At 31.9% G+C, this 15,589-nt stretch overlaps 2 protein-coding genes across 2 annotated transcripts; one reads left to right on the top strand and one right to left on the bottom strand.

Annotated features, from left to right (window-relative positions):
- The first annotated feature begins 2,138 nt into the window (after window positions 1-2,138).
- LOC108321232 (receptor-like protein EIX2) lies at window positions 2,139-7,229 on the top strand. The gene is made up of 2 exons (XM_052867948.1): window positions 2,139-5,870; window positions 6,863-7,229. The coding sequence occupies exon 1, from the start codon at window positions 2,172-2,174 to the stop codon at window positions 5,862-5,864; it is 3,693 nt and encodes a 1,230-aa protein (XP_052723908.1). The 5' UTR covers window positions 2,139-2,171; the 3' UTR covers window positions 5,865-5,870; window positions 6,863-7,229.
- Window positions 7,230-14,380: 7,151 nt separating this feature from the next.
- Window positions 14,381-15,487, bottom strand: LOC128193779 (receptor-like protein EIX1). Its single transcript, XM_052867881.1, has 2 exons — window positions 14,928-15,487; window positions 14,381-14,846 (listed from the first exon to the last, which is right to left on the bottom strand). Exons 1-2 carry the CDS (start codon window positions 15,485-15,487, stop codon window positions 14,381-14,383), a joined length of 1,026 nt encoding a protein of 341 aa, XP_052723841.1.
- Window positions 15,488-15,589: the final 102 nt, after the last annotated feature.

Genomic DNA, 15,589 nt, shown 5'->3' with positions numbered 1-15,589 from the left:
ATCTGAGTAGGTGCAGTTAATTCCTTAAAGTTAACATTTTATATATTTCTACCACCTCTGACTTTTGCTGGTTGTTTTCCTCAAAACTTTCTCCACCGAACTCCAAATGAGTTGATTCTTGTTTTGTTGGAAAGCTCTTTGAGTCTAGATTCCAAAAAAATAAGAATCAAGTCATTTGGAGTTCGGTGGAGAAATTTAAGAACAAAACAAGTAGCAAAGGTCAGAAAAACAGAGTTGGGGAGCAGTGTTCATCTAGCTCGGGAATACAGTTGAAGTTTCTGTGCAAACTACCCATCTGGTAATCGATTACAAGACCCCTGTAATCGATTACCAAAGGAAAATGGGTATTTTGTACAGAAACTTCAACTGTACTCCCTACTAGATGAACATTACTCCCCATTCTCTATTTTTGTTGAATTTTTCATTTTTTGAGATGAGTGAGTGAGTTAAATGTTATTGGGTGTGCTCCCTGCACCAATAATGAAGTTAGGTCATTGATTTCTTTAAAAAAAATGTCCATTTAGGTGGTTTTCTCCAACTGAGGTGAGGTGCATGATCATTGTTTGTTCGTCATCATTGACACAGGACTAATGTTGTTGTAATCGATTACAGGGAGCTGGTAATCGATTACCAGTGGAAAAATCCCCTTGTGTACCAAAAGTTGAGGAGTGCTACCCAGACATGACCGAAGCACTCCCCAACAGTCCTGACGACTATGTTTTCAAGGTTTTGTGGATTGATCCCCCCTGTTGGTCATGGTTTAAGGAGTCCACAACAAGCAATTTCAACTTTGGTGAGTCCTATGTAGATGAAAGACCAACGAAGGGTGTTTATAGGTTGAGAGGTAAGGTTCTGCACCATTGACACATGATTGATGCACTTGTAATCGATTACAGGGACCCTGTAATCGATTACCAGTGGAAAAATCCCCTTTTGTACCAAAAGTTAAGGAGTGCTACCCAGACATGGCTGAAGCACTCCCCAACAGTCCTGACGACTGTGTTTTCAAGTTTTTATGGATTGATCCCCCTGGTTGGCCATGGTTTAAGGTGTCCATAACAAGAAATTTCAAGTTTGGTCAATCCTATGTGGATGGAAGACCAAGTAAAGGTGTTTCTAGGTCGAGAGGTGAGGTCATGCACCCTTCAAACAGGAATGATGCACTTGTAACCAAAGAGGAAGGAACAATGCACCTAAGCGACGAAGGAACAACGGTGCCAGAGGAAAAACGAGAGCTTTGGAGAAATGGCGCACAGAAAGCACTTCAATGGCGTAGAGAGAGAGAGAGACGACTTCCTCCAAAGACACTGGTGGACCCAAGCGACGGACGAACAACGGTGGACAGAGACACCACTTCAATGACGGAGAGAGTTTCAAAGGAAGGAACTTCAATGACGGAGATAGAGTTTTGAAGGATCTTTCGGTGAAGGGGGAGAGAAAGTTTCGAAAAGGGGGAGAGAGAGTTTCGAAAAGGGGGAAAGAGAGTTTCGAAAAGGAGGAAAGAGACTTTCGCAAGGTTAGGTTTCAGAAATTAAAAAGCGCCAAAAAGTTTCTGAAAATTATTCCAAAAATGCCCTCCAAAACAAAATGAATCTGTAAAGAAAATTTAATAAAAATAACCAATGACAGTGAGACATGTGTTGTTGTCAAATTGTTGTCAAAAATGTGTTGTTGAAGAAAAGTTTTCCTTTTTAATTTGGCAATATTTTTTACATTTTGTCCCATTACCCCAAACTAATTTACTTAACAAAATCATTTGCTAGTAATATGAGATGACAATATTATAGGAACAAGATAGAAATGGTGACATAAGCTTTCACTATTAAAATATTTTCTTAATATTTAGCTGGACTTACAATTTTTTTTAAATATCCTTAAAGAAAAATATATATTTTATGAATTTTGTAAAAAAAATCACAGACAATATACGAATTTATAACTGTATCTATTTTCATATAATATTTTGTCTCTAAGAAGTTATTTATGGACCACAAAAATTAGTTGATATGATGAATAAAAAAATGGAAAACAGGCAAACACGACGATGACTTAGAACAGCAGTATAGGTAATTAATGAGTCGGTGTGAGTATAAATGTGGGTATTGGGAGTGCTTAATTCACAACACATATCAATCTAATTCTATACTATTCACTCTCTCTATTTCATCATCATGAAGAATCTGAAAGTAAAGATGTTTATGTTTGTGATGAGTGTGGTGTTGCAGGTTGCTTATGGACAACACCATATCAGATGCCTTCCAAAACAGAGGGAAGCACTCCTTCAATTCAAGGCTGCCATTGTTGATCACAACGGCATGCTCTCCTCTTGGACCACTCCCGACTGTTGCCAATGGGAGGGGATTCGCTGCACCAACCTCACCGCTCATATTATAAGCCTCCACCTTTCTGGACAGTATAATGAATATTTTTCTCTTGGCGGTTATTATGCAGGCTCTTGGCGTTACATCAGCGGAGAGATCCACAAGTCGTTAATGGAGTTACGACACTTACAGTATTTGAACCTCAGTTTCAATTATTTTCGAGACACTAATATTCCAGAGTTTCTTGGCTCTCTTACCAACTTGAGATATCTTGATCTCTCTTCATGTCATTTTAGCGGACAAATTCCAACTCAGATAAGTTCTCTTTCTCATTTGAAATATTTGAATCTTGCTGATAATAATTATCTGAATGGTTCAATACCTCGTGAACTTGGAAATCTCTATCGGTTGGAGTATCTTGATCTAAGCTACAATTCTTTTGAGGGAAGTGTGCCATCTCAGATCGGAAATCACTCTCGGCTGCGGTATCTTGATCTCAGCTACAATTCTTTTGAAGGATACATTCCTTTCCAACTAGGAAACCTTTCAAATTTGAATAAACTCTATCTTGGAGGATATGATAGTGCTCTCAAAATTGTCAGTAGTGATCAATGGTTATCTAATCTTAATTCTTTAACCCATCTTTCCTTCATTTCCATATCTAATTTTAACAGTTCTCCTAGCTGCCTTCGAACCATTGCCAAGCTACCAAAACTAAGAGAACTGAGTTTAATTGAATGTGGACTTTCCGATCATTTCCTCCTTTCATTCAACCCTTCGAACTTCAATTTTTCTACTTCTCTATCTGTCCTTGATCTTTCTAGTAACTCCTTCACACAACCGATGATATTCCCGTGGCTGTCAAACACCACTTCCAACCTTGTTGAGCTTGACCTTAGTTGGAACCTCTTGAAGGGTTTGACATCAAATCATTTTGGCTTGGCCATGAATTCGCTTGAGCACCTTTACCTGTCTGGAAATGTGTTCAAGGGTGAAGATTTGAAATCATTCATGAATATATGCACCCTACGTTCATTATACATGTCTCGAAACAATATGACCGAAGACCTTTCGTCAATTCTTTATAATTTCTCCAGTGCTTGTGTTAGATACTCACTACAAGAGTTGAGTTTGACACACAACCAAATCAGAGGCTCCCTACCTGACCTTTCAGCATTTTCAAATTTAAAAAAGTTGGATCTTTTTGACAATCAATTGAGTGGGAAGATATCTGAAGGCACTAGATTGCCATCTCATTTGGAGCAGTTGTCAATTGGATCTAACTCTTTAGAAGGTGGTGTTCCAAAATCATTTGGGAGCTCATGTACTTTGAAGTTATTGGATTTGTCTGATAATAAGTTGAGTGAAGATCTAACAGTGATATTTAATCATTTGTCTGGATGTTCTAGATACTCACTACAAGAGTTGAGTTTGAGAAACAATCAAATCAAAGGCACCGTATCCGACCTTTCAGTGTTCTCATCTTTAAAGATATTGGATCTTTCTGACAATCAATTGAGTGGGAAGATACCTGAAGGCACTAGGTTGCCATCTCATTTGGAGCAGTTGTCAGTTAGCTTTAACTCTTTAGAAGGTGGTGTTCCAAAATCATTTGGAAGCATATGTACATTGGAGTTATTGGATTTAACTTTGAACAAGTTGAGTGAAGATCTAACCGTGATATTTAATCATTTGTCTGGATGTTCTAGATACTCATTGCAACATTTAGATCTGAGTATGAATCAAATTAGTGGTACTTTGCCTAGCAACCTCGCCACAATGTTCCCATCATTAAAAGCATTGTTCCTTCATATTAACAAGCTAAATGGGACAATTTCTGAAGATCTTCGATTTCCAGCAGAACTTGAGGTATTATACTTGACGTCAAACTCTTTGAAAGGTGTGTTAACTGACTCTCATTTTTATAATATGACAAAGTTAAGGATATTGACGTTGTCAGATAACTCATTGACGTTAGAAGTTAGTCAAAATTGGGCTTCAACTTTTCAATTAAATACTATAGAATTGAGGTCTTGCAAGCTTGGTCCATTGTTTCCCAAATGGCTAGAGAAACAAAACGAGTTTCAATACCTTGACATTTCAAACAGTGGAATATCAGGTACCGTTCCAAAATGGTTTTGGACCAAATTTGGATTGTCAAATCAGATGAGTATTAATATTTCATGCAATAATTTACAAGGTACGATTCCAAATTTGCCAATAGAGAATTATTATCATTCTCTTAGTCTTGCATCAAATGAATTTGAAGGTCATGTTCCACCATTTTTACGAGGCTCAATATTTCTTGATCTATCAAACAATAAATTCACAAATTCTTTTTCATTTTTGTGCTCAAGTGGTGTAGCTGAAAATTTATACCAATTAGACCTTTCAAATAATAAGTTTTCTGGACAAATTCCAGACTGTTGGACCCATTTTAAGTCATTGGTTTACTTAAATATGAGTCAGAACAAGTTTTCAGGAGAGATTCCTTCTTCAATGGGATCACTCCTTGAACTTCAAGTTTTGTTATTGAGAAGCAATAATTTAACAGGTAAAATCCCTTCCGTCTTGAAGAATTGCACACAGTTGGTGATGGTAGACATAGCAGAAAATAGATTATCAGGATCTATCCCAAATTGGATCGGGAACGAATTATCGCAGTTGCAATTTTTAAGCTTAAGAAGCAACTATTTCCGTGGGAGTTTACCGTTACAAATTTGTTATCTAAAACGCATTCAACTCTTAGATCTCTCGCAAAACAATCTATCTGGAGAAATTCCTACATGCATAAAAAACTTTTCCTCAATGGCTCAAATGACTTCTTTGAGAGATTATGAAAGTCATTATTATTTGGTCAACACTAGTTTTAGCTCAGGTGACTATTCATATGATTTGAATGCAATCTTGATGTGGAAAGGTTCAGAACAAATGTTCACAGACATGGGATTATCACTTTTAAAAAGCATTGATCTCTCCAGCAATCAATTATCAGGAGAAATTCCAAAAGAAATAGAGGGTTTATTTGGATTGGTGTCATTGAATTTATCAAAAAACCAATTGACAGGAAAAATTCCTTCAAACGTTGGAAAGTTAACATCACTTGAATTTCTTGATTTGTCACAAAACCAACTTGTTGGTTCTATTCCTTCAAGTCTTGCTCAAATTGATCGACTCACTCTGTTAGATTTGTCACATAATTATTTATCTGGAAAAATTCCAATTGGCACACAATTACAGAGTTTCGATGCATCAAAATATGAAGATAATACCGATCTTTGTGGACTACCATTAGAGAAATTGTGTATTGATGGAGAACCAAGACAACAACCAATTGTTAAATTTCAAGAGGATGGGGTTTTCAATCATGAATATTATATAAGTATGACAATTGGTTTTGCTATAAGCTTTTGGGGAGTGTTTGGCTCAATCTTAATAGTACATTCTTGGCGTCATGCATATTTCAAGTTCTTAAATAATTTAGGAGACACTCTTTATGTCATGACAACAGTGAAAGTTTTCAGAATCTGCTACAAAACATAGCTGCAGGTAACATTATTTTAACCTTGTGTTAAAATTTGATTTTTTTTTGTTTTATTATTATTATTATTATTAAGTTTTTTTTCATTAAATTAGTTTTTAATTTAAAATTAGAGACTAATTTAAAATTAATAATATTAAATATGTAAAACTTTGATAGCTAATGACAATGATCAATTTAAGTCTAATTAACAAATTAATTATAATTTTTTATTTATAAAAAAGACTATTTTAAATACTAATAATTTCTAATTGATATCTACATAATTAATTATTTTGATTTCTAAATTTGATTAATGATTTTCTTGTCATATGATTCACATTTCCAAATAATAACAATTACAAAAATATTATGGTTAAATCGATTTTTTATTAGATAAAAAGAAATTTATTGAAAGATTAACGATGTATTTGAAAAAATATTACTTAAAGATAATAACTAATGTCTATGCATACAACAAAATAATAAAAAATCGTTAGCATAAGACATATTTTCAGTTTCTTTATTTTTATCTCTTTCAATCATGTCTCAAAATTGTTTGTGACATTCTCATAATAAGTTGGTTTTTCTTTTGTATGTTTAAACATTACAATATTAGTTTCATGGATGATAGATACAATTATTTCTATAAATACATATTTTATAGTAAATGGTAAGTTTGTAATTCAAGTTAAAATCTTCAATATGAATTTGAAGATTTCTAGTCTTACTTTGACTTCTACAAACAATTTTTTTTTATTTGTCTTGATAATCATACAAGATAATTATTTTATGACAAATGATCTTTTTTACAAAGTATAAAATAAATTGAAAGAATTTAATTAGTAGTGACTTAAATTATTGGAGTTTTCTATTTCTTTGCATTTTAATATGAATTTTTTTTGAATTTCTGTTTTTTTACGTTATCTTTTCATTGTTTCTATTTCTGGGGAAATTAATATTATTTTTTCATTGTTTCTATTTCTGGGGAAATTAATATTATTTGCTTAATTTTTGGCAGAGGAAATCTGGATTATAGGAGTGTAAGTGAAAAAATGGAATTGTTGTTGAAGATTAGAATGATTGTGAGGGTATCATGCTCAAAGGACATAAAGAAAACAGAGGAAAGAGGTACTCTGGAGATCGATAACTGAGGAAGATTTCTAAACATTTATTTTCTTTAAATGTTTCTTTCTTCTCAATTTTTATTTTGTAATGGTTGTTCAGGAAGCCTATTGTGATTGTGATCTTTTTTTTTCTAAATACTTTGTTTATATCTTAAGCCTTTCCTGTGAAGTTACTATCATACAATAATTTGATGAATCTTCAAAACGTTAGAAATGACATAATTATTTTGAGTCATGTTCTTTGATTATGGAAAACTAATACATTATGTGTTTTTGTTCTTTTCTACCTTCATCTCTTGCATGTGATTAAAAGGGTTCATGTATTAATTAGTTTTACGTTAATTACTTTAGAAATTTTTTGCCTTAAACTTAATCAGAGTATGATGGTATGAATTACATTGAAATTCGATTGTAAGTTGAAGAATTGCACGACATGAATTTCTTTTGTCACTTGGCAAATAATCTATTAATTATTAAATTTCTTGATAATTCATTTTAAAATATTTCAGATTCTTTTTAAAATATTTAAAAAGAACTTGGGTTAGCCGAACCTAATAACAACTAAAGAGGACACTCTCAAATGTTAGTTATAACTTTCAAGTGAATTACTTGTGACATATCAGCAGAGTACACTATTTGATAAAATGTGATAGAATATGGTTCAAAAAGGAAGAATCATTCCTCTGTTCTTTCTGCGACTACAACTCAACAGAATCAGCACTTCCAGAACTTCCAGAACTAGCAATATCAAAGTCAAGCGGCAAGATAGGAAATATAGATAACTGCTCAGAGAAACCAATATTATTTTGGAGGATCAATCTCCTAAATATTTGAAAACCAAATTCTGACTAATAAAACTATGAAGAAAGATGGAACGAAGTCACATGCAAATGAAAGTATGAAACAATTTTTTTCTTCGTATCTTCTAATCTTCACAGCAACGATGTGTTCTACAAGAACTGTTTCTCCCTGCACCTTCACACATTTTTTCTTGTATTTCCACATTTTAAAAATAATCTCGAGATTACACTTTTCTTTAAAGAATTTCAACCTATGAAAACATATGTCATATTTTTATATAGTCATATATAAATTCTAATTTGTATATCTTCTTATTCTTGAAAGTATGTAGAATGTAGTGATAAAACTACATGTGGCTTGAAGTCTAATATTGATAATTCTATTGTAAAATATATACAAAATTTAACTTCTACATAGTTATACTTTCTGAAATTTAAAAGATAATGTAGATAAGCTTTTATGATCATATCGAAATCTTGAGTTATGTGTAACTCTAGCAGAATAATTATCTCACACATTAGAAATGACGATCAAGTGTTTTACAAGAATTGTAGTTTCTACAACTTACAATGAAGACTATGATTTTTCGCAAACTTAACTCTTTGATCTTGAATTTATGAAATAAGGTTTTGTATTTCAGTTCCAATTGTACCAAAGTGGAATTGTGAGCAAGTATTATGATTTTAAACCATAAAAGAAATAGATATATAAATTGAAAAACCACAAGAATTTTTTAAATTCAAAATATATATGACTAATTGTTTTTGGGATCTCCACAACAACCTTCAGTTTTGAGATTAAGTGCATATATGTAATTATTGTTAGTGCAAAATACAAATTATGCACAAAAACTTAATTGTTTGATTTAACCAATGTGCAACTACACTTACTACACTCATCTTCTGGATTATACTTACTTCAGTGTTACTTTTTTATTCCAAAGTATTAATAGTTAGTAAACACATTTTAAAACTATAATTAATAAACAAATACAATAAATACAACGCACAAAGTAATAAGTCTATATATCAAAGCTCATATGTCAGTATATTACAACGGGTACAAGAAAAAATTTACCTATACAAGAGTTTGCATAAAGCACTAATAAAAAAAACTACAATATTAAATTGTTTATAATTCATTCAAACAATTACATACATACATGTTTTCTTTTCATTTTATCTTCAAATAGTTTATAAAATATTCATTATCTACGTAACATTTGAACATATTTAAATCTCTAATCAATGCTTTTATTTAAATTGTGTAAAAGACTAATAATAAAAATATTTGAGGAATAAAAATATTATTTTAAAAAGTATAGTAATTTTAAACTACACGTTTTTATGCATTAATAATCACTATTATCCTTGTTTTTACTATTTATAAATCTATATAAAATAATAGATTTTACTTGTATTAATTTTTAAACAAATAAAAGATCACACTAGTTCTAAATGAAATAAATAACTACTATGCATTTACATTGCATTATAATTAAAATTCATTCAAACACTATAACAACCCAAGAAAATATAAATTTCTTACAAGAGTTACAAATTTAGTATAAAAGACTACAGGATGTGTAACATTCCCTAATCTCACACTTGATAATTCATAAATAATATATTGTAGCATTACATTTAAGGTAACATCCCTTAATCTCACACGTTTTAAACTCAGATTTCAACTATAAACTCATAAATATAACTCAAATTCTTCTAATTTATTCTTCTATCTCTTTCTTTATTGGCACTGAATCAGACGACATTCCTCCATCTGCTCCCGTATAACGAATTATACGATCATCGCACATACACAAACATAAACAAGTAGGGTGAGCTAACATGCAACCAATCATTTATAAAACATGCATAATTACGGATACACTCAACAAACCTCATATAATAATTATGTCAGACACGCTCATACCATCATACAATAATCGTATCATAGATACTCATACCATCATACAACAATCGCATCATAGATACTCATCCATTACTTTGATACACTCAATAAACCACATATAATAATTATGTCAGACACCCTCATACCATCATACAACAATCGCATCATAGATATTCATCTCACAATTACTAATAGACACTCATCCCACAATACTTAATAGACATTCGTTCCACAATACTCAATAGACACTCATTCCACAATACCCAATACACACTCATTCCACAATACCCAATAGACACTCATTTCGATGATATGTTGATGAGCGGTCAAGGGAGGTTATGCACTTGTGATGACTTCTACTTCCTCTTACAAATATACTTCCAAAATACTCCATACCATCCACAAGGTTAGTCCTCAACACTATGTCCAAAACCGACACATAGACCAAAACCTCCTGCCCCTCTCACCACATAATTCATCATTCTCTACTTGAGACTGGATGATTATTAGAGTATCAGGATAATCTCCAACTATAGGACCTTCAACATCAACATATACATAAATACCATATCATTAATGAATCTCTCCACAAGACTCATACCATGCTTATATTTCTCAACTCACATTATACCCTTACAAAATCTCCCCATAATACTCATATCATGTTCAGATGCATAAATTCAAATCCAATAAAATCCAATCATCGCAGAAATCATACAAAATGAATATATCACAAAATAAATTAACAATACTAAAATATCACCATAAATGGTCACCGGAGAAGAATCAAATGTTTGATGAATCAAACTCACCATAAACGCTAGTACATATGACTAGTCACAACTTGTTGGATTTGACCAGGGATGTACCAACTCCGGTTTTTAAGATTCCTCTATCCTACCATCACAATTATAATTCATAATTCCATATGTACCACAATAACATGAATTCATTAGAAATTTTCATTCCAACAAGATATATTGCACAATAATTTAACAGTACATAATCTGTTCAACAAGATTTAAGTTAAAAACTTGTCGAGTAGACTTCCAGGAAAGAGAGATGCGTCACAATGGACAACTTAAGTACCAAGTCTTTCCTTAGCCAAAGTGTTCCTCAACTAGTTTTAATAAATTTCTTATTTACAGATTCAAAATAACAACATATAATATTAACACAGAAATTCAATATAGATAGATATATAACAAGCACCTATGTTTTTCATTAACAATATTCACACAGAATTTCAAGACACGAATAGTAATAAAACAATACTAAATCATAATATAAAAGCTTAGAAAGGTTAGCTCCCCTACCTCTATTCCAGACTTAATCTCTTGCTCAGAATTTGTTTCCCCGAAAACCCTCCAGAACCTCTACTCTTCTTGCAACTAAAAATTTCTTCCTAACTCTTTCTTCTTATAGTCCAAAAATTTTACCATTCACCAATTTTTTAATATTATTTATTATTTTAATATTATTTTATTATATTAATATTTTAATCACCACTTGACATATTGGATCCCTCAATAATGCCTTTAAACCTAGAGTGTTTTATCCACTATCAATATTTTAATTTTTTTTTAAAGAAAAAGGTAGAAAAGAGTTTGAACCCATGTTTTTGAAATTCCCACAATTTTCTACCATTTAAGCTACCAAAATTTCTTATTTAGCTTTCTACATTTTATAAACTTATTATATTTTCCATTCATGAAGAAATTTATTACTACTAGTAATAAAATTGTTACTATTAAGGTAAATATTTTTCATGGGTCTTACAGGCTGAGGGAGCAAACATATATAAACATATTATAATATTGTAGTTATAAATAAACAATTGTAATCTATCTTAATTGGTGTTGACTTGATATTTTTTAACTTAGACTTTGAAACCATATATCTCTTTGAACTTGGTAGGTTTACATATCCCTAGTTAATAAATAAAAATAAAACATATGTAAGTAAAAAAATATAACTAAAAGTATACATATATATATGTGAATTATCGTATATTTTTACATGTTAAAAAGTTTCTTCAAAATCTTGTCTTGTACTAATATCTTTCCTCAATGGATCAAGATAATGAATTAATTCCATTTTAAGATTGATTTCGAACAAAACTTAATGTTGGCTAAAATTTGAAATGAATCAATAAAATTACATTTCTTTCATCTAACTTTGAAAATAATACATTGTTGATAAAGTTGAAAAGAAAGATAAAGCAAGAAGAAACTTATCAATCACTCCATTATCAAGAAAAATAATAACTATTTTTTGTATTCTCTCTTTCATTGGTACGTAGTTCATGTGTTGTTATTTTGGTTGATAAAAAGAACTCCTTATGATTTGGCTTAATAAAATTTTGATATAAGTATTTTATAAAAGAAACAAAGTTAATGATAAAAAGTAATATATTACTCGACATATATAAAAATTGTAATTGCATCTATCTATACATAATCAATATATAACTTCATCATGTACTACGGTGCTTATTATGGGAACTCTTGTACTAGTATTAGCTAGCCTATAGTTTTGAATGGAGAAACACCAAGTTATGCTCCCTACCGCATCTACATCATCAACAACTTATCACGTCATTTTAAACATGTTGACAAACAGGTTTCAGAGATATCATCTCAGAACCAAAGTGACAAGGAAGCTAAGCACCACAAAAATGCATTTCAAAAGAGAATTCTAATGTGTGACTTTTGGGAAGCCATATCTCTTTTTCAGGAACAAATCAGGATTTCTTACGGTATGGAAGTAAATCTTTGTTTCCTTTACTGATGAACCTTAACAACCTAACCTTGCAAGTAGAAATTAAAATCTTCATGCAACATTTCTACAGGCCAAATTTCTAACTCCTGACAAATTTAATGATAAGGTTTGTCAATGAAGTGAGTCCTTCTTTTCTTAATGGGCATGTTTTGGCTTCTATTTCAGTTCTTCCTTTTATATAAAGGTGAAATACGAAACTAGAGACTCAATTTTGCATTTAACATATGAGTTCCTGACTGAAGGATATTTAATTCAAGCGTAAATTGAAATGAAATAAGAAAAAAAAAGCAAGCCATTAACGCCATAATCCAAAATGTAAAAGCTATTTTTTAAACCAAGACTAACAAAGAAAATAAAATATCAAACAAGAAACCGCCACTTCTTCTTATGATGCTTTAGCAGACTTAGACTGTCACTTCTATTTCTAATGCTTTAACATAGTCAGACCATGTCAATTCTTTTCACTACATCTTCTTTCATCATTCGAACTTAAAGCTATGTTCGTGTGGCTAATAGAAGGTTCTTTAAAATAAATTATACTTCTGTGAATCAAGTTCCAATTGCTGCTGAGATTAAATCACATACTTAACTTTATAAAATAATAATTAGATACATCGATCCAACTATGTGCATATATGACTGTTTACCAATGATCCAGCAGTTGAATCACCATTTGTCATTAAGCCAACATTAGGTTCACATTAATTGCATAGAGAAAAAACATCATGGTGTGAGAATGAAATCTAAAAAGGACGTGTGTTTTTATTTAAATTTGGTAAATTAGATTTGGTCAAACTCTTATCTACTTTTGACAACTCTAAACTCAAGATTAAGAAAAAGGACAAATCATACAAAATATATAGAGGAACTATACATTATTTATAAAGTCTATATATTATAACTGCTATTGAAAGGAAAAAACGTAAATATGGAATGACTAAGATAATATATAACATCAAGCCTTTAAGCTACCTCTTGTAACTGGGAACTTTTACTGTGATCATGCGATAGATATTGTCGGTTAAGTTGTTCAAGAACCTAAAATATAGTTGTCGCCATGGACTATATTGACCAAAATGAAGCCAAAAGTTACACATAAGCCTGTAATGAATCCAAGTATCATACTCACATAAAATGCACGATTGACAACAAAATTTTCATCTTCGTTTGATTCATCAACATTTGCTTCATGTGGTGGTTCCTCTGCGCCACACAATTTGTCAAGTGGCTACCCACAAAGATTGGAATTATATTCATAACTTGAAGCCTCAAAACTTTGTAGTTGAGTGCCAATTGGAATTTGCCCTGATAAATTATTATGAAATAAATCCAACATGGTAAGGCGATCAATTTGGGTAAGACTAGTAGGAATTGAACCGAATATCTGGTTTCTTGACAAATCAAGAAATTCAAGTGAGGTTAAGGGAATTTCTCCTGTCAAATTGTTTCTTGATAAATTTAATGATATGAGCTCAAACAAATCCTCTATCTCAATTGGAATTTCTTCTGATAATTGGTTGCTTGAAAGATCAATGCTTTTCAACAGCAATAGCTCATTGTTTAAGAATATATGATCTGCACCTTTCCATGTCAACAATGAATACAAATCATAGTAGTTCATGTACTTTCCAATCGATCTAATGCTGACAGAATACCCCTGGTGTGTGTATAATCTGTTAATGAAGTCTTTTGAGTCATTGAAGTAAAATTTTTTAAGCATTTGGGAATTCTTCCTGATAGACTGTTGAGTGAGAGATCCAAGAGCTGAATGCCTTGTAGGTAACAGAGTTGAACTGGTAAACTTCCAGAGAAGTTATTCTTTCTGAAGCTTAATATTTTCAAATCTTGATATATTTCCCCAATCCAAGAAGGGATACTTCCTGATAATCTATTTTCTCCCAAGTCAAACATTACTAACTTTATGCAATTCTTAGGGAGAAGGAAATCTCCTTGGTTAAGCTATTGTTTCTTAGTAGTAATGCTTGAAGTTCAACAAGTGATCCCATTGAAGTAGGAAGCATTCCTGAAAAATTGTTGTGACTCAAATCTAAATACGCCAATGATTTGAAATGGTTCCAGCAATCTGGAATTTGTCCAGATAATTGGCTATTTGAAAGGTCAAGCTGGCCTAAAGCTTCAACTGTGCCATTTGCACAAAGAAAAGAAGAAAAGTCAGAAAATTTATTTTGAGATAGATCAAGAAATGCTGATCCCCTAAGAAATGGTGGAACAGGGCCTTCAAACTGATTGGATGCAAGGACTACAAAATGAGGAGTAACCTCCAAGGGAAAATTTGGAATTGTACCTTTGATGTTATTCAATGAAATATTCATTTTTGTCATTCCTTGTATTGCAACTTTACTCCAAAACATTCTGGAACAGAATCTGATATTCCACAGTTAGAAATGTCAAAGAATTTCAATGTCATTTTGTGTATGGAAACATTTAGGAAAAGTTGGACCTAACTTGCAAGATCTCAACCGTATATAACCCAATTGAAAGGACGGGGTCCAGTTTTGGCTAAATTCTAAAGCCAATGAGTTGTCTGATAGATCTAACAACTGCAACTTTGACATATTAGCAAAATGAAAGTCACTGATCACACCTCCCAAAGAGTTCAAATTCATTTTGAGAGTCTCCAGCTGAGTAGGAAATCGAATATCTTTGGGAATCTTACCATTTAGCCTGTTTTCATCAAGAGATAAAGTTTTTAAAGAAGAGAATAATGAGAAATCAGGAAGTGTACCCTTGATTTGATTCATTCTCAGTTCTAACTCTTGCAGTGAGAATCTAGCACATCCTGACAAGTTTTGCATTATCAGTGGAAGCTCTTCATTGAAACTGTTATTTGAAAGGTGCAACGAACGTAAAGTACATGTGCTCCCCAATGATTTTGGAACTCCACCTTCCAATGAGTTTGATTCAAGTGATAGAGACTCCAACTGAGGTGCAAATTTGCTACTATCAGGTATCTTTCCACTCAACCGGTTCACAGAAAGATCCAATATTTTCAAATTGGAGAACATTGAAAAGTCAGGTAAGGAGCGAGTCAATTGATTGTAACTTAGATAAAACTCTCGTAATGAGTTCCTCACACAGCCACCACAGATAAGTTATTAACGATTGAT

The sequence above is a fragment of the Vigna angularis genome, chromosome 8 (assembly GCF_016808095.1).
Source record: "Vigna angularis cultivar LongXiaoDou No.4 chromosome 8, ASM1680809v1, whole genome shotgun sequence".
NCBI lineage: Eukaryota > Viridiplantae > Streptophyta > Magnoliopsida > Fabales > Fabaceae > Vigna > Vigna angularis.
Note: the sequence above shows the minus strand (reverse complement) of the source record. Positions and strands in the feature narration are given on the sequence as shown.